Here is a 19,804-nt window from a genome sequence, read left to right as displayed (position 1 = left end):
AGAGGTGAGAAGAGACCGACACCTACACAAAGAGAGAGAGCAAAGATTCAAGACAGGAACAAGAAAACACAGCATAAAGAAAAGCGTACAGAGACAGAAAGAGGAGGGACGTGGGTGAGTGGAGACGGCGATGACGCAGGACAAACGATGACCGCAACAGACGGAGACATGGCAATGACTTGTCCTCGGCGCCCAGGCCAGATGCCCTCTGCACACTCGTGTTGTACCTTCATTGGCGCCAGCTGGATGGGGGTGATGTAGGAGGGGTCCACCATGGGCTTGGGCCGGTTGGCGGTGTCGGCCAGCAGGCTCTGCCATTGCTGTGGCAACCCGGTGAACTTCTGCTCCCGCGGGTCAAAGCCCGTGTGGACCCGGTGCTCAAAGTTAGACGGGGCTGAGATCTCCAGCCGTTTCTTCTTCTTCCCAAACATGCTGGAAAACCCTGGCAAACCTGGCAACCCAAAGGAAACGCACATTAGCACGGCGCAGAAATAACGACGGACAGTAAAGGGTAAAGCCTGCGCCCTTCATCAACATAACTGTAAACTTTTTATACTCAACTCTAGTGGCGGGTCATGTGGGCAGTTGCCCAGGGTGGCACTAGGACAGGAGGGCAGTGGACAGATGATAAATGAGGGTTTTACTCAGGGCGGCATAAATGCTACAACTGCCACTGCTTGACTCAGTTAAAAATTTCTCATCTTATGCTAAAAATTAGGATTTAAAATCTTTTTTTTAGTGTTAGACTTTGTCTCTTGAACAAATATGGCTCCTTCTTGTCTTTATCAGTTCGGCAGGTAAAAGGTTTGGAGATGTTGGGAAACCTCCGAGCAACAATACAACAGCTGAAACCAACAAATCCTCAAGTGGAAATAGATTTACTGCCTTTTCACAAATGGGCGAATGCAGAAACCAAATGGCAACATTTTCCACCATTCACGTTTGCCTCCAGCTTGCGGTCAAAAGTACACTGCTCTCAGCGGTCAGGTCTGTGATTGGGACCTCTGTGTGTGCCCTATTGTGATTCTGTTGGTTTGGGAATTTGCGCGGTGCCCAGTCACAAGAACAAAATGTCATGACTCTGTTGTTGCAGCTGTGAAAGAAAACTATTGTGCCAGTCTGGTCAAGGAAGCACTGTCTTCTGACACCAGTCCACCCCACCTTCTTGTTTTCCCCCTCGCTCTCTGCTACGGCTTTAGCACAGTCTGCTGTGCACAATTCTTTTTACAAATTAAAGCGGTATCGCTTGAATTTAATCCTCATAAAAACTTCAGCCCCCTTTGCTGCTATCTTACAGTTTTTAAATGAAAATCAGGTAAATTGTTTGTTTGTTTTAAAACAAAAAAATCATTTATTTTTTAGCATAGCATCTAACATAAAATACATGTACTTATTGCAAATATTCAATTTTTTCCTGCCTCTCCATAACTTTTAGTCACGAAGAGACAGAAAAAATTACCAGAAACAATTATATTTATTACACTGGCAGAAGAAAAGTGTACTTTTCATGGGTTTTACGATATGTTGGGTTTGTTTTAATGACATTTTAAGATTACAATACCGTTAGGGTTAATTATTTTATCAACTAACACATAATCTTTAATTGGTTTTAAAACAGCTGCTGGTTGTTATAGTTTTGACAGCATCCACTTGTTGCTGTTGCAGGCAGCATTCATTAAAACTCCCAAACAGTCCCAGGAAGTTCCCGAACACCGATTTTAACTGCCTGTTAATATCGGCGCACGACTGTTCAAACATTTCAGTTTTTAAACATTACAAAAAAATGACATTCTTTAAAACGTCTGAGCTTTTATAAAACCTGCAAAAACATATGCAGAGCCAGGAAACGATTCTGTGTAAACAGAGTTTAGCAACAAGCTTCTTAGTAACAGGGAGGTCACTTGCTGCAAAGTGTTAATTAAATCTGCATTGAGAGAATGACTAACTTTCCTTGGCAGGGACTCTCTTTCAGATGCACACACTGAGGAGTCACCCGAGTAAGGTTCTCAAAGCAACTTTAAACAGACGTGGCAAAAATGCAATCATGTAAATCGCTCTGTGTCGTTTCCTTTGCTGCCGGGGGAGGAGAGCCAGCCAGGCTAAATTAGTGGCCTCAAACAGGAAAGATGGAGAGATAAATTGATGGGAAAGCACCAGGATGTGGGGGGTTGATGAAGACAGAACATGAGAGCTGAGGAGGAACATAAGCAGGAGGTTAAAGAAGAAGCAAAAAAATGAGGAGACAAAACTGAGCGGCAACACATGAATATGCAGAACACCGCTTCAAGAATTCAATGCAGATTCAAAAAGGTGTTTTAGTTCGGTGAGATCCTTCATCACACAGGCATGTTTACATATCCTCGGTTTACATGATTGTAAAATTATCATTTTAAAAATGTAGCTATTTTAGTTCAAATTTAAAAAAAAAAAGTCCAGTAGGGTTCATTTAAACAATGAGCCACTTTTAACCATAAATTTATGAGTCATAAGAAAATTACTTATAATTTTAAATCATCCGTGTGAAAAGTGATCATTAGCATTCAGAATCTTAAGAGAACTTATTTTGGAGGCTGATTTAACTGTGGCTCTAAAAAAAAAGAAGAAGAAATATGACACTTTTTTTTAATATTATTAATTCAATCCATTTAGCTATGAAAAATGTGATATAGACGCATATGCAGCTGTTCTGGCTGTTGGCTAAAATCCATAAACAGACCCAGAGTTTTTGACCTGGTTATTTTCAGAGCCTGTGCTTGAGGTGTACTGTGCTAAATAAAATACAGACATTTAGACACTGCTGTGATTTAAGCTAGAAGGAGTCTTCTGCAAACATCCTTTCAGTAGTGAGTGCATTAAATCCTATAGTGACTAAACTGGGCTTTGCTAGTTGTGGAGTGAATCACTACAACTGAATCAGAAGGGAATAAGGCTTGTAATCAAGTCCCTTCACAGTAAAACATGCAGTTAGACCTGCATCTGTTGCTTACATACCGACTTGCTTTTCCTCTTGATTACACGAGATAAAGATTGGACGCAAGGACTCAAATTTGAACAGTCAAGACATGCAAAATTCTGAGACAAGCGACTCGTTTTTGCAACTCAGGTACGACTTGAGTCTAAAGGACAAAATCGAGTCTTGAGTAGGTCACACACACCTGAAATAAGTGAAGGAATGGATGGATCGAAGGTTGAGGATCATCTGGTGGCGTTTTGGGATGTGTCCGCTAAAGAAACAACCATCACAATTTACGATCGCTAAGGATTCGGGAGTGAAAAATAGATTTTAGAAGAATTACAACTGAGCAGCGAGAACTTGGCTGCTCAGCAGTAAAGGCTGTTGTAGTGTTCCTGCTAGAGTTTTGTTTCAATAATTCATGGCTGGCTTTTTTTTTTTTAGCTTCCACACTATGTTTCTTACAGTATCAGTATTTCCAAACAGCCTTTCTTTTAACTGAATGAAAAGTACAATGGGCTGCTATTAACCATATGATAGCAACAGACCAGGAAGGGGCAGCACTGAGCTACTCTGAGCTCATTACAGTCACTTCTATAGCATCTCCTTAAAAAGACTTCAGTAAAGCCTGTAAAAAATTCTCAAAATGTTTCAAAATGCAATGCTATGTCAGATGAATGTAAGATGATCAGCAAACTAAAGGCTTAATTCCTCATGACACCCAATGGCTTTGGGACAGTGTTAAAACACTTATGCTATAAATTTAAAGAATTCTGTGAAAAAAATGTTTTAATGCTATTACCATTTGTCAAATTCCTGCATCAAATAAGATCTCGAAGTCAACCATTTGAGGATGTGAACTCAAGCAAGAAGCAGAGTAAAGATGCAAGGTGTAGGTTAGCCCACCTTGATAGTGTGAACATGAAGGCGTCAGCAGTGCGAACGGTCATGTGTAAAGAAAATTCTCAAGTGATGAGTGATGGTTATTAAAATAGTCCAGATCATGAGGTGAGAAGTTGGGTGAGACGGACCGCGGCAGGAGAGAATGGAACTCTGGGGACCAAATGGTCCAAAATAACCTGCTGCTGTAGTGAGTGCCAGATCTTAGTGAGGATGTGTTAGTTATTGACAATGAATGTGATGGAGGCCTTGTGCATGAGGGTTATATTCTAGAACAGGGGTCCCCAAACTTTCTCCTGTGAGGGCCACATAACTTGTCCCTTCTCTGATGGGGGGCCGGGGTCAGTTTGTAACAGAAAAAATGTGACGATTGTAAGAGTGCTAAACATAAAAATGTATTGTTTTTCAGAAAGCACAATCAAATAACTTTTTCTGGATTCTTCAGAGAACAAAAGTCAGGAAATAACACTATTTATGAAATAAATAATAACCAAATAACACTGGGTTCTCCACATAAAAAAAAGGGTTAGGGTCAATTATATGCATGTATAAAATTGTTACTAACTAGTAGTTAATAATAAATAAAGTTCATTACTAAGGAACATTTTATTGCAAAAGTCCAACTTATCAAATAAAAATGCACATATATGAAAATACTCTGGTATTGTTCAGGGGGCCGGACCAAATGTGGAGGCGGGCCGCATCTGGCCCGCGGGCCGTAGTTTGGGGACCACTGTTCTAGAAAGACGAAACGTTCAGCCTGGGATAGGCGTTCATTCTGCATGCGCACTGCTGTCAAAGTATTCGTTCTCTTCAAACTTCTTCTATTTTTCAAGTCACACTAGTGTCTCACACACTTTTATATCGGGGAAAAAATGTATGACGATCAATAAAAAAGTTAAAAAACAACTGGATTAGTTTTTGATAACTATGTTGGTTTTAAGCGCCGTGAAGAACGTTTGAGCCACTTTTCTTTGCCGTTTTCCCTTAAAGCCGGAGTATGTAAATTATATCATCAATATATTCTTTACATATTCGTTAACACTCACCGTGTCATGGCATTATAAGATGAGGCAGGTAATATGTAAGAAGGTCAATCTCCTCTGTCTTTTCCCTGTCATCCTACTGCCATCTGCAGAAATACACCGCTCGGTAATAAACAACCAATCAGAGCCAGGAGGAGTGTTTAACCGCTGTCAATCAAGCTTGTGTGCTGTGTAACAAACACTTTTTTATTTTTATTTTTTACAAAAGTCACCTATTGCAGCTTTAAAAAGTGTGCTTCATGTTTTTTGTATTAGGTTATGCAAGTATGATATTTTTTTTAAAAAACAGAACAATCTTAGGTCTTAAAGTGAGACAAAAATGCAGAAAAGGAGCAATAAGTAAAGAAACAAAAACCTTTTAATGGCGGAAAAGAAGCTTCAATCTATATGGTCTTGTTAGATTGAGGGATCTACGTCTGCAGATTGGGAATGCCCAGCAGAAACATAAAGGTGATCGGAGATGCGGCCCTGACAAAGATAAAGTTGAAAGGTGTGAGTGTGAGTGTGCTGGGTGTTGGGGAGATACGAGACAGGCGGCAGCGGAAGGAGAGGAGGACAGACCAGCGGATTTCATATATTTTCATCTGAATCAGATGACGTACTCTGCAGTCTCTCAGTCAAGCAATATGACACAAGATAAAACCGTATAAAAATGTAGGAGTCTTGGACCAAAAAAAAGGAAGACTTTCAGAAAACTTTCATGTTACACCATGATCTATGCACCGTACAACACTTTGCTTTCAGCGCACCAAGATTTAATTGTGGTCTGTAAGCATCCGGAGCGAGAATGTGACCCCTGACCTACATGAGGATGAGATTATTAAAAGCTAGCAGGGCTTAAGTCTTGTTGTCCTATCTCAGCTGGAAGGAGACACAGCAACAAATGTACATCCGAGTGTTGGTAACACAACTGGTGATCTGTTTACGTGCCCAGTCCAAATTTACTCCCGCAGAGCTTTTAGCAGCTCCTCTTTCACACCAGTCCAAACATTTATCGGATGGTACTTTGACTGTGCAGGCCTCTGGGAGATCATGCCAGAGGAGCTACTTACTCCACAGCTTCTGCCACATAAGCACCTCTCGAGGTTACGTTTATGGTCGGACCGTAAAAAACACTTTTGCAAAGTTCGGACTAATGCCTGAGAGGTGTTTCTACGGAAGAGTAACAATGTCACTTCATCGATAACACTGCATCTGGACGTACGTGGGATTAAAGATTTGCGAACCCATAATCATGGGCGTGTGCCTGGAGTGAGCTGTGACAGTGTCAGCAAACTGTAATGATGAGTCAGGCAGTTTCTATTGAACAGCACGGAAAGGAGGGGGAAAAAAAAAAACCCAACATGGTTCAATTTGGAAAACATTTTATAACTTATTTTCTTAATAATCAAAGTAAGTAAGCCATTAAAAGTCTGCAAGTTTACACCAGGATTCATAAAAGGATTGAAAATCTTTAGATGTTGCATTTACTGAATGCTATAAAGTTGTTGCTGTTTCATAAAAACTACTTCAATACATCAACAACAAATTACTTAAGCAACAAAAATATAAATAAAAACAAAATTCAAACAAAAAAGCAACATTTGAAACATAATCAACAAAAATGTCCTTAAAAGCTGAACAGCCTTTTAATGAGACGCTAGACATGCTAGACTGCACTTTGTTGTAAAGAAGAAAAAACTTGGCTGTTTGTAAATGCGATATGTCCAGTCATGTAAAACACAGACAGTCATTACATGGAAACTACAAGAGCATCAGTCGTGGCTAAAAGCACCGTTGATACTTTTAGTAGCATGTCTATTGAATAGCCAACTCCAAACTGGCTACTCAAGCAGATAGCATGCTAATTAACTAGCCAACATAGACATTTCCTGATACTTAATACAGATCAGAACAACAAAAAAAGGATATTCTGTGCAACAATAGCAACAGATCCCTCTAGGTTGGGGTGTGGCTGCCAGTGAAGAAATTTTTAAGTGACTTTAAATCACTTTTTATGAGGAATGGGTAGGTAGAGCGGGAAATGGTGAGACAAATTGCTGACTTGTATGTCCTCTAGTTTAGTCTGTCATGGTCCAGAAAGAGGAAATCCAAAAAGCAGCGTTTTTCATTTACAGACCTGTCTACTTTAACTTATGATCATGAGGTATGAAGTATAACCGAAAGAGCACAATCGCACAAATAAGCAAGTGAAATGAGGTTTGAATGAGGTCCCCAGGATTTCTTCTGGGGGCTCGTTTTTGAGGTTTTCTCTTCATGTCCCACTGAGAATAGAGCCCAGGTATAGGCCTGGGACTTCAGCAGCTAATGAGTCTGATAAACAACTTGAAGAAGTGTTTGAAAATACCATATTCGTCATTCTATTTGACTAAGAATAGCTAATAAGTGGAGGACTTTGCAAAATGTTCATGTTTGGCTTTCCATGGAAGTTTACCCTGAAAGCAGACCACATGATGCTGAAAGAAGTCTCCAAAAATGTCATTCTGCTTAAGGGACTGGCTGAGAATTAATGAGTGGAAACTCTCGGGTCTTGATCCAGCTCATGTGCTATCGGGTAACTTGAATTAAGCTGTATATGCAAGAAACCCCTAAATATCTCACTGTTGGATCAGAGAAGTGGGTCAAACTTCCCTTTGGACCGATGTAACCTTCGACGGGTGGATGTCTATGAGAAGTATTTCACTAACCCTGTTTCAACCTAAAGGACTAACACCAGCTACAACTAGGTAGGATGTCGTAACTTTCTGTTGTTTAATGGGTAAAATTTTTTATTTTTTTTTAAGTTCCAATGCAGTAAAAATATGCCCTTTTTTTCCTGCACAGCCCCAACTAGGCAGCAGAGGAAATACATGTCATTTTGGTTCTTCACAGTACAGCTCAAGCAAACCAACATGCGCTGGAAAAATCCTGCAGATCTTTGAACCGTGCATGTATTAAGTCATAAATCACAGCTGTAGGGCCTTGGCACTAAGTACAGCTTGAAGAGCTAAAAATGCATTGTGTTGTACAACATGGGGCAAAAAAAAGAAGAAAAAAACAACTTTTCTCTCTTCACTTGTATAATATTCTGTTCTTACGTAACATTTAACACCATGTGAACACACACAGCAAACATTCTCCACTAAGGGAGTTTATACAAAGGGATTATTAAACAGTCATGTTTTCTATAGACAATAAACACTGTTCCAAAGATACTTAAAGAGGCTACTGGTCCTAGGACGGAGATCCTGACTCCCAGGCTGATTTGTCTCCAAACCATCTGTCACCATCTGAGCCTCCACAGGCACTTCCCCTTCTGTGTGTGGCAACACCTCGATACACACTCATGCAGTAAGAGCATGAACTCTGCACATGTGTGTGCACCGGTTATCTGTGCTGGCCATGTCTATTTCTGGTTGCTACACGCGCGCAAACACACCATGGCAACAACATGGCATGTTCACTTTGTACGCCCGACGTTGTAATTTAGAGGCACGATCTGGCGTCGAGACGCACAAAAAACAACGAAACAGGTTTCCTGGATAATTTGGAAAGCAAAAATGAAAGTAAAGTAGTTCTTCTATGCTGTCGTCTTCCTTTGAAGAGAGAAGAATGGGAACTAAAAGGTCAAGAGTTTCGGGTTGGCGCTCGTTTGCAGCAACTTGATTTGGTTCGAGCGGCAGAACATGCACCTATTTGTCTTTCTATCATCACCAGGTGAGCTCTTAGTATCCCCTGTTACTCCATGCTTATTCGCCAGCTCGTATCGCCCCCATTTGCATTCGCTCGCTCGCTCTGGACCCCGTTCCTTCAGATGATTTAATTGGCTGAAAACTGTTTACACAGAAACGCGTTTTCACCCCTCGCTCCCTGTAGACGATTCTCAGAGTCGTAAACAACTTTAGCAGATGAAGAGGCTTTCTATCACTCTTGCACAATTTCCACAACACGCTGGGAGGTTTATAGCATCCCGTATTTAAATTACACTTGAAGACTTGACATGATTGGGGAGCTTTAGCATCCTAGATTTAGGCCCTGATGATGAATGTGTCTAATCTCACTCTTTTTATTATATATATATATATATATATATATATATATATATATATATATATATATATATATATATATATATATATATATATATATAGGCTGACTGTTCTTACCTGGAAACAAACTGCCTGCTTCTTTTGAGATATCAAAGTGCTCTAGCTTGTCCATGGTGAGGCAGGGATAATTAGAGCCTCCACAGATGTTGCACTTTGATGTCAAACGTCTCCTTTGATAAAGCAATTACGCATCTTGATTTTCATTCGGCCAAACAAGGAAACTGTCCTTTCCTTGAATTGCGTGCCAATAAAATCCCCGGAGGAGCGACGGTTGTTAAAGTCATCAAACTGACAAATCGGGTCAAGTCCACGTCCCACTGCAGTCCCCAATGTTGGCTGCGTACTGCTGCCACTACTATCCCGCTTGCATGCTCTGATAATTCCCAATGTGAGCCTCACAGAAAGGGAAAAGAAAAAAATTGCCTACGCCAGCAGCCCGTGCCGACGCACAACCAGGCGGCTTAAGCCTGGACCCGGCCCATTTTGTTTTCACTGGCTAACTGGGTTTGCCCGGCTGTGACCCACACTGTGCACCCCGTCAGAACGTCACTATTCACTTCTGAGTCTGTCATAGGATCAATATTAGAACTGATAAGAGCTTGTATTTCTTTTTATCATTTAGGTTTGTTCACTTATTATTTTACTTATGTTAACTTTTATTATGTTATTGTTAGCTATTATTTTTTATTTCATTTGTAAGATTTACATTTAGATTATTTACTAAAAGCAATATTTTTTTCCATCCATCCATTTTCTGTTCACCCTTTGTCCCTAATGGGGTCGGGAGGGTTGCTGGTGCCTCTCCAGCTACGTTCCAGGCGAGAGGCGGGGTTCACCCTGGACAGGTCGCCAGTCTGTCGCAGGGCAACACAAAGACATACAGGACAAACAACCATGCACACACACACTCACACCTAGGGAGAATTTAGAGAGACCAATTAACCTGACAGTCATGTTTTTGGACTGTGGGAGGAAGCCGGAGTACCCGGAGAAAACCCACGCATGCACAGGGAGAACATGCAAACTCCATGCAGAAAGACCCTGGCCGGGAATCGAACCCAGGACCTTCTTGCTGCAAGGCAACAGCTCTACTACCAACTGCACCACTGTGCAATATTATTTTTGTTATTTTGAAAAATATATATATTTGACTTATTTGTTTTATCTATTTGTGTTTTATTAATTTATTGTTTATCTACTCTTAGGGCTGGCTAGTAAATCCAGACACATAATTAATATAAATAGATAAAATGTCTGATAAAATATTCAAAAATTTCACTGAGCTCCGGAACCGCACAGCACTCTGGGAGATGTAGGCAGAGGACAGGCTTTAGATGCTCAACCTGTCACGGCCAACTAAGCAAGGTTGTTAACAGTAGCAACTAACTCGTTCACTCTTTGGTTGCCTAGCAACTCACTCACTCCTTGGTTACCCAGCAACAACCCGTTGAGTAACTGGCACAGCAGCAGTTTCAGATTTTGCCACTGCGCCTCATAACTGCTTAAAAACAAACAACATTGAGTGAAAACTGTGGATAAAACAGGAACATGTCATCAGTTTGGTGGTATTTCAGATAATTAAAACTAATCAATAATTATTGTTATCCACTGATATGAAATGCTTATATTATGATACGTCTTTCAGTCACATCATCCAGCCCCTTCCACTATTTTTTCTTTACATCCAGCAGAAATGCTGTTTTGCTTAATTTGTTTACAGTTTGACACACAATGAAATGACAATTTGTTGATATAACTATATGTATATAAATTTGAGCAGCACTACAATGTGTACTTAATCTATAGGACAGTCTATAAGACCTTGTTTCTTGTCAAACACACACACTACATGAAAAAAAAAACTGTCTTCCTCTGATGCCAACATGTGTGGATATCAACTCTAGTGTCACAAGCTGCACCACCGGGTCGAGGTATCACAGCCTGTTTCGCGAGGCAAGGTGACAGGAAGTGTGAGAGAGAAGATAAAGTGGAAGAAAGAGAAAGAAACAGCTGGCGCAGTCTGGCCTTTTGCCCACGCCGAGAGGACAGCCAGAGACAGGCCTTGAGCCGAGGACAAACACTCCAACAAAAAGCAGAAAAAGACTTTCAGAATCACGCATTTCTCCAGCTGATGAAGCCAGAGGTCCAGTTAGCACAGAAGCAGAGCGTGAAAGGTTCAAGTGGCCACTAGGTTCATAGAAAAAAAAGGAGTCAATTATTAAAACATTTGAAATATTCATTGTATGAGAGTGAAAACAGTTATCATTTATTCAGTTGAAACAGATCCTGTCAATTATTCAGCTAAAGGAGACGCAAACTTCTGAGTTAAGAAAGTAAATGAGACATTAAACTTCTCCTCAGACGTTGACCTTACATGAAACAGTCTTCGGCTCACTGGAGCAGCTATCCTACCCTCTTAATTTAGAGAGTCTAAATTAAAACCACAAGAAATGCATCACTCTTGTGTACTGTGTGGGGTAATTATTACGTAACTCTGAACTGACCAAAACACAAAATGCTCATCAGCCACTTAACAAGAAGCACTTACACACACCAAGTCCCAGATACTTCAGAAAAGTCGGTGCAAAATATATGCTTGAAAACGCCAGTTTTAAAGTGCACTAAGGTAACACAGTTCATTAGTGTTATGTGGTTGTGTGTTGTGTCCAACTCAACTCAACAGAGTTAAGAAAGCTACTATAAAGTTTTGATAAAGTGTGTGGTAAAACACACACAGCACATACACAAGTGTTTGTGCCTCGGCCAGTTAGCTGACGTGCTAAGCTAGATTTAGCAAGTTTCTTCTCCGTTTTGAAATCTCGTTTCTGTGTTGCTCCAGCGACTGTGGACACATTTTACATAAACAGTTTGGCTTTCTGCTTCATAAACTTCAGAATATGTTTTGGTACGAGTGTTGTAATATTGAATACGAGGAGTTTGAGTTGCTCTCTTCTGTGAAAGAGAAAATACGTTCTCTCTTTCGCTATGAAGATCCTTGTCAAGTGTTTAAAGGCATTTTGTTATGGAAATTCAGATTTGTTAGATTTTTGCACATTGAAAAAGGGCGCTAATTTAAAAATGTGAATAAACAACTAAAAACAATATCACAGAAAATGGTCACACAACAACTACTGGAGTTGAATTTAGTCAGGGTATCTCTTGAAAATGAAATGATCGGGAGACACCCCTTTTTAAAAAAAAAAAAAACACTTCTGCATATAAAAACACACACCACTTCTAAGGGTTTCTCTCCCTCTGTAAGTGAGCAGAAACACACATGCAGAGGACTTAGATAAGCAGTGTGGAGGTGGGGAGCTGCAGACTAAATACAGAAAGAGAGAATCTAGAATTATGGCAGCTGAGGCTGATTTGGCTCTGCAAACCTCCTCCCCTCCACTTCGAGAGAATTATTACAAACCACATGTCTAACTGCATCAGAACCCCACCATACATAGGTATATACTGTAGATACATAGTCCATGTTGCAATATTGGAAGACTACACATTAGTTCTGCTTGCAAAACTAAAACCAATGAATCAATACCAGTAAAAATCTGCAAACTTCAACCCAACTACTTGGACATATTTGTTTGAAAGCCCAAAAACAATATATAGTGCATGACAGTTGGCAACATTTGCCTCCCTTAACAGTCATTCCCAAACATTAGCTAGTGGATTTGCAAAGCATTTTGTTCTTGAAAAGCAGAACTCCCAACAGAAAACCCCACGCTTAAATAAAAAAAATAAAAAAAAGAGCTGGCATCCATTACACGGTAGTAGTGGCCGTCAGATGACATACCTAAACAATGGAACATGAACAGTGGTGGGGAACAAAAGCATATAGCAAAAGCTAATTTGCATGTCAAACGAAGCCTCAGCCGCACGGTATTAGTTTCAGCGCTCCAGGGCTAACATCTGTATGCAGACACCGTCAGCTGCCAGATTGCAGAGACAAATGTTTCTTCTTTTGAATCTAAGGGCAGGTTGTTCAGAGTACAAGCCTGATAAAAGAAGAGATTGATAGACAGCACTGGAGGGCAAACATTGACAATTTTGTGTTACCAGCTGTAGGTGTGTGTGTGTGGCGGGGGGTGTCTAAGTGTGTGTGTGCGTTGACAATATAGCCACATGAAGGACATTCATTGCTGTATGTTCCTCATCTTGATCCAAATTTTTTAATGGGTATTATGGGGCATTATGTAAAATATATGTTTCTTTTATGCATGTTTGAGGAATCCTTGAATCTCCCGTGGCAACCGTTCTGGGGTTGCTCTCACAAAGCGCCGTCTGTTTCCACAAAGCTCCACCTTGGAGCCAAGTCATGCTTGATATATGCAGCATTTTTATCCAACTGAAGGTAACAGTTACTTGACTGTGCTGTAAAATGGGATCACGTGCCTGGAAAATACACAGTACACAGAAAATACACCCTTTAAGGCCACAAGTTATAGAAACAAGTTAAATGTGACGTCATCACAATATTCTGAGGATAGTTTTAAAGAAACTATCCTTTAAAACTAAAGGATAGTTTAGTTTTAAACTATCCTTTAAAACTAAACTTTTTAACGTAAATTTTTCTAATTTACGTTAGAAAAATGTAAATTAAACATAACTGTCATAATATGAAACGGTTCTTTAACCATAATGTGATGGATGCCTCTTGGACAACAGACCGGACCCAACAGCGTTCAGCTCTTATGTACTGGTGCTTTTCTAGGCTAAAAGCACTCAATGGCTTAAAAGCCTTCTCCTTTGCAGGCCATTATCCACCAAAGCATGTTAAACCCTTGACTTAATTGTTTATTATTGAAAACTCAGCAAGAGGCCTTTCCTCCTGGTGTTATGGGAAAATGGTTCACGGTGAGATGTAAAAATGTAGGTTAAGGATTTGTCAAGTCAGCCGCTCCGTGGTGCGGCTGAATTTAAGAGGGCAAAGCCGCAGCAGACCGGGACAGCGGTGCCTTAAAGGAGACGTCCCTGCTCCAAAGTGGAAGTGGAAATGTGTGTCTTACAGCCGTAAACAGTGGTAAAAGTCCACGCAGAGAAATCAATATCAAGAACTGATTGAAAACTTACTATATTATTAAGCAAATAATTAAGCAAATTAGTCACAGAGGCAAATCTTTATGTTTAGTCCACAAAATGTTGTGCATAAATTGCATAAAAAGATTAAAGCGCACAATTTGTTAAATTACAGAATAAAAACTGAGGTTTTAAAGGATAAATCTAAAAAAAATAATAGCATGACAATGTTCCTTCATTCTGTTGGTATAGTATTCAGAAAGTTTCCCAAACACAGCGTCACTCAAACGTTTCATCACATTGGTTAAATCTGTCAAGTCACAAGTGCCTGTAGGCAATAAAGAAATGTTTTTTTAAATAACTATATTAGCAAGACAATATATTATTACCTTCTCAACATTAAACTAAGCTTGAAATATTGTAATCAAGGAATAAATTAGTCAGTTTTGGGTGGGAAATGGATGTTTAAATGTTTGTAGACAACATTTTTTAAAAGTTTTTTTTATACGTTTGTCTTATCAGAAGAAAGAAAACCATTTTGCCATTTTTGGGGGCTCAATTAAATTTTGTTTATTCTCAGCAATGAGAACAGGATTTGGATTTGGTCTTTCTTAGAAAACACTTGATGAATTTAGCTAAGTTTAATAAACTAATTAGGATTTGTGTGCACCAAAGTCTGCCTTTGAGAAAAACACTAACTATATACAGTATATGGTCCTATCTACTATATACAGTATATGATCCTATCTACTACGAAATAAAAGAGAGCGCAAAAAGCATCGATTAAAAATAAAAACTCCACATCTGCATCCACCATTTGTGCCATGGGGCCAAATTAGAGATAAATACTACCATTTTTATATTGTAGTATATAAGGGGCAGTACAAAAAAATCTCTCTGCTGCACTTTAGACACAGCAACCATGTCCTAAACTAAGGACAAGTTTAGATTTTTTTTTCAGGAAATCATTTACAGAACTGGTTTAATGAATCAAAATAAACCTAATTCTGTTTTCGTGTGTTTTAAAAGCCCCAAGACACTTACCACCCTGTACTATTGACAGTCTGTTTCCCTTCCAACATTATGTATGGATCTGGTCTCTATTCACAGACTTTAAGAAGACAGAGAAGGCAATAACACTGCATTATGTAACCAGTCAGATATCACAACCACCATGACAGACAGTTCTTCTGCAGCCAGCAGCTATTTTATTTTCATGAAAACAGCCACATGGGTTCACCTGACATGAATGTATTAAAACATCATTCATGTTAATGCTAAAATACAGAGAACTCGGTGTAGATCCCTGAGATACACCAAGACAGCAGTCAACTATTTCAGATTGTATTTTTTATTTTTTTTTATGACAAGGAAAGAGATCTAGATGGAAAAAATATCCAGACGCCATTGTGAAGGTTTCAAATCTTTCTAGATTTATTAAGCCTTTCTATTTTAACTAAAAAAATTTAAATGACATAATTCAAAACAGACAAGCTTTAGCCTAGCCATTACATTAAAAATGCTCTTCAGCAGGAGAAAGCACCGAGTCTGGTGCTTCCAGACTCCAAAAGCGATCCAACATTGCTTTTGGAGGCAATGTTTGGATGAGTTGCAGGAATGTAAACTAACCAGGTTGTTAATTACTGAGAGCTATTACAGAGTAGACTCCACAAAACAGAGAAGCACTCCATGTTGTACACTAGCCAATCTGAAAAGGTCTTTTATTTTGCTTATTCCAAACACATGAATGTTTCTGCTGTAGGCATCCTGTGTCAACCAAAAGCAGAGACACTCCACATATTATTAAATTTCTAAATTCACATTTTCAGTGTTGTGTGTGTGTGTGTCTAAATCCAGTGAAAACTTGCTGTACAATGACAGCATTGGGAAGCGATGCCCTGATTGGCAGCATGGAGATATTACAATCACTTAACAACATCTTTGCACAGCCACACAGAAAGGTGTGTGAAAACTTCTTAATCCAGGTCAAGCTGTGACAAGACCTGCTGCTGGTCATGTGATTCTAACGACAAATCAGTCAAGGGCATCGGGGGAAAATCTGAGATTTTGGCAGACGATGCTGGTAGGAATATTCCGAGATAACAGCAGTAGACTGTGCTGTTTACGCCACTGCTTGGAGCCACCTCAAGTGTCACAACTAATCCCGAGAAAGCACGCATGCAGTGATGGAGCAAAGTGTGGCCTCGTTTTAAAGAGCAAAAGGCCATGTGACCCTGCACTCATGGACAAAAAAGAAAAGGGATGAGAAAGTCTAGCAACCAGGTCAGACATGTTTGGTTTTGCGAAAGCCGCCGACGTGTCCGCTTGCCGTGCTCGCTTGCAAAGGTTTGAGCTATTTCTCGACATGAATTAAAAGCTAATGCCAAAAAAAGAGGCAAGAATAGAAATACGAGAGCAGGAAGTCATGAGTAAACCCATGTATGCGTGCGCTACATCACAGTTGAACTCCAAGCATGTCAGCGTAAACGAATCTGCCAGCAACGATCACCGTTCTTGCCTTAAATTTCAGCAAGCACAATAGTTTCATGCTCCAAATTAAAAGCGAGGCTTGCTAATAGCATTGCTCGGTAATTGCAGTGGAAACAAACAACAGTGCAGACCCAATGCAGGGAGTGGGGGGTTTATCTCCGTAAGACAGCCCACTGTGACTCACGGCTCCAACAATAGACCACACATGGAAGCAGAGAGATACGTCTAACCTACAATCGGAGCAGTGATACTTATAAAACATTGATTTAGTAGCGCTTCAGTGGACCAATCATGTGCCATCATCCCCCCCCCCCACTACACACTTTTAAACCAGTCACTCAGAGCCAACATCTGACTACTTTCACTTCCCCTCCATTTGTCTGTGGCTACAGATAGTAGATGGAAGTGTGTACCTGGTGACCTACATTGCCTCTGGTCACTTCTACGCACAATATGGTGTTAAAAGCAGCCCACAGCTAGACTTGAGCGATGGGAACAGAGGCTAGCTATAAAAAGCATACAGTTCTGTTAGAAGGTCTAAATAGTGTTGCATTCAAAGGTGTTGATTATGTAAAACAGCAAGGTGTCAAAGGTGCAGGGGAAAAAAGGACGCAGATAAGCTCTTCTTGACTGAATGAAGGTAAATCAAGCAGGTCACCCGCCTGCTCTTTCACAGATTTCCTGTGATAGCACAACACCTCTAATAAGACGAAGGATGTTGCGAAATGTGATCTACATTGCATTGAAAAAGTATTGCCTCGGATTTTGCCGTACGTGTCTAATATATCTTACTGTAATTTAACGTGGCAGGCCGACACAATGCAGCGCACGCTTCTAAAATAGATACAAACAGAAAATACGAACAGAAGTCAGAAAAGCTTGGCATGCACTTAATTCAGCAACTCCCAAATAAATACTTCAATCAGTCAACTCTCTTTATACCATTAGGTAGATTTGATGACACTTTTTCTTTATAACAGAGCTCAAGTTGAGCCAGACTTGGCTTCAGAGTAAATCTGAACCGCAGTCTTTTAGTATCGCTATGTATTTTCAAATGGATATCCAAACACATTGAAATGAATATGCTTTGACTAAAGCATATTTGTAATTTACAAATTACAAAACCATTTCATTGTAGATCTGACTGTATGCTTAGTGGTTGTCATCATGATGGAAGATGAACTCCGACCCCAGTCTCAAACCATTTGAAGACCGACGTGTATCGCCCAGTATTTAGTTACGTCCATATTCGTATTCGGACATTATTTACAATGACCCAAATTTCCTGTCCTTTGAAGTTAATAATGCTGTCCGACAAACCTTCAGTGAACAGCTGAATTTATACTGAGAATAAATTACAACAGGTGATTAAGTCACTTCCAGAGGCAATTTGTGGTATAGATTTATTTTATTGATCTTCGAGTAAAGGGTTGCTAATTACAAATGCTTGCCACTATATCCAGATTCTTGACTGTTAGGGAAAAAAATTAAACATGAATCTCTTAATATCCTCCTCTACAAAATCCCAGTAACATACATTGAAGTTTGTGGTTGTAACATGACAATTTGTGGGGAAATGAAAATTACTGTAAGGCCCTGCGTATCTCACTGGTACCAACCTAGGGGGAAAGTATCCCTTGGACCTGTGAGAAAACAGGCTTCACTGCCATTTATGTGCAGATAATCGATGCTCGCTGCTTTCAGTTGAGTATAAACAGTGTTCCCCACAGGCTGGATCTGAAATCTGACTAAAGTGCACTTTTTACGCAATATTATTGGCTTCTGCGAGGTCCTCTTCCAGCTTTTGCACAGGACAAACGATACACAGGGATTCAGAAGGCATGTAGGCCAATATTAAGCTCTCTGCAGGCGGTAATATCTGCGGTGCCTCGATGCTGCGTCTCGTGCACAATGCATGAGATATTACAGTGTAGCTTCCACAGGCGAGTACTGTACCAAACGAGGCAGAGAAAAACAGCACCGAATGGTTAGGAGTGTCAGTTGTATTGATCTGACAAATGGCAATTCAATTTAGGCACAGGTCCAAAAACAATATACAGTAGATGGTCAACATGGGCAACGATCTACATCTAAACTCAAGCTGTCCAAACAAGCAAACCCCTGACTCAGCAGGACTCGGCAGATTGCATCGACAGTGGATTTTCAACCGTTAAAAAAAATAAAATAAAATTGTTTTTGTGGTAAAAGTGGCCTTTATTTGCAATATATTAGACAGGAAATGGGTAGAGACAGAAGGAAGACATGCACGAAATGATCCTCGGAAGATTCCGGGGCGCCACACGAAACCACATTTAACATATCTTGCACAGTTCTGCTGAAAAGCAAACACATATGTTTGGGGGTTAAAATGTAAAAAAAAACAACAACATTCATTTAGTTAGAGACGTTTTCACACAGCAATGACAAGTCCAGTTGACAACATGATACACAATACTCCCAACGTTAGAAAAATGCAGTAGTAGACGATCACATGCTGTGCAGAAAAGAATTCAAGTGACATTAGCAGCTAGCATACAGCATATACCAGCGCTCCCAAAATGCTGCCAACATGAGGAATCTACGTATGTCCATATGAAGCCACGCAGGAACTTCTGAACTACGTAGAATCTCAAATATCTACAACTCTGGAAAAAATTGAGAGAAAATGATCAGTTTCTCTTATTTTACTTCTTATAGGTAAATGTTTGAGTAAAATGAACATTGTACTTTTATTCTATGAACTACTGACGACACGTCTCTGAAATTCAGAGCAAAAATTGAGTATTTGCAGAAAATAAGAAATGGTCAAAATAATGAAAAAGATGCAGTGCTTCCAGACCTCAAATAATGCAAAGAAAACAAGTTCATGTTCATTTAGAAACAACAATGCTAATGTTTTAACTCTGGAAGAGTTCACAAATCAATAATTGGTGGAACAACCCGGAGCTGTATGTAGTGTTGAAGAAGCAGTAAAAATTCCTGTCAAACGCTCACATGGAAACAATCTTCTGTAATCTTCACACTTCCAGGAAATAGAAAAAATAAAGAAAGACAGAATGAAAACATCCACTTCAGGCTATATGGTCTGATGAAACTAACCACAAACCTTTTGATGGTAATTCATTTAAAAAAATGTAAATATATAAGAAGTTTGGCACAAATACAACATTAAACATTGGCATCTTAAACTTGTAATAGAGTTTATTGAGGTATCAGGTAGGTCATGTTTTTCACAACCAATCTACGTCCAAGAGGCAGAAACAATAAGTTGAGTTAGATCTGCTGTTTCCTGTGCTGAATAATTT

At 39.8% G+C, this 19,804-nt stretch overlaps 1 protein-coding gene across 3 annotated transcripts in view; it reads right to left on the bottom strand.

Annotated features, from left to right (window-relative positions):
• Positions 1 to 19,804, bottom strand: part of pak5 (p21 (RAC1) activated kinase 5) — a 72,574-nt gene that overhangs the window by 36,853 nt on the left and 15,917 nt on the right. The window contains exons 1-2 of one of the 3 annotated variants that reach the window (XM_023347629.1): positions 9,045 to 9,363; positions 228 to 451 (exon numbers count right to left, since the gene is read on the bottom strand). In XM_023347629.1, the coding sequence (XP_023203397.1) occupies positions 228 to 451; positions 9,045 to 9,099 (279 nt within the window). In that variant the 5' untranslated portion in view covers positions 9,100 to 9,363. Of the gene's footprint in view, positions 1 to 227; positions 452 to 9,044; positions 9,364 to 19,804 lie in introns of those variants that run through there. The other 2 variants (XM_023347630.1, XM_023347631.1) reach the window with 2 other exon arrangements.

The sequence above is a fragment of the Xiphophorus maculatus genome, chromosome 15 (assembly GCF_002775205.1).
Source record: "Xiphophorus maculatus strain JP 163 A chromosome 15, X_maculatus-5.0-male, whole genome shotgun sequence".
NCBI classification, from domain to species: domain Eukaryota; kingdom Metazoa; phylum Chordata; class Actinopteri; order Cyprinodontiformes; family Poeciliidae; genus Xiphophorus; species Xiphophorus maculatus.
The sequence above is the reverse complement of the archived record's forward strand: the minus strand, read 5'-3'. Positions and strand labels throughout refer to the sequence as shown.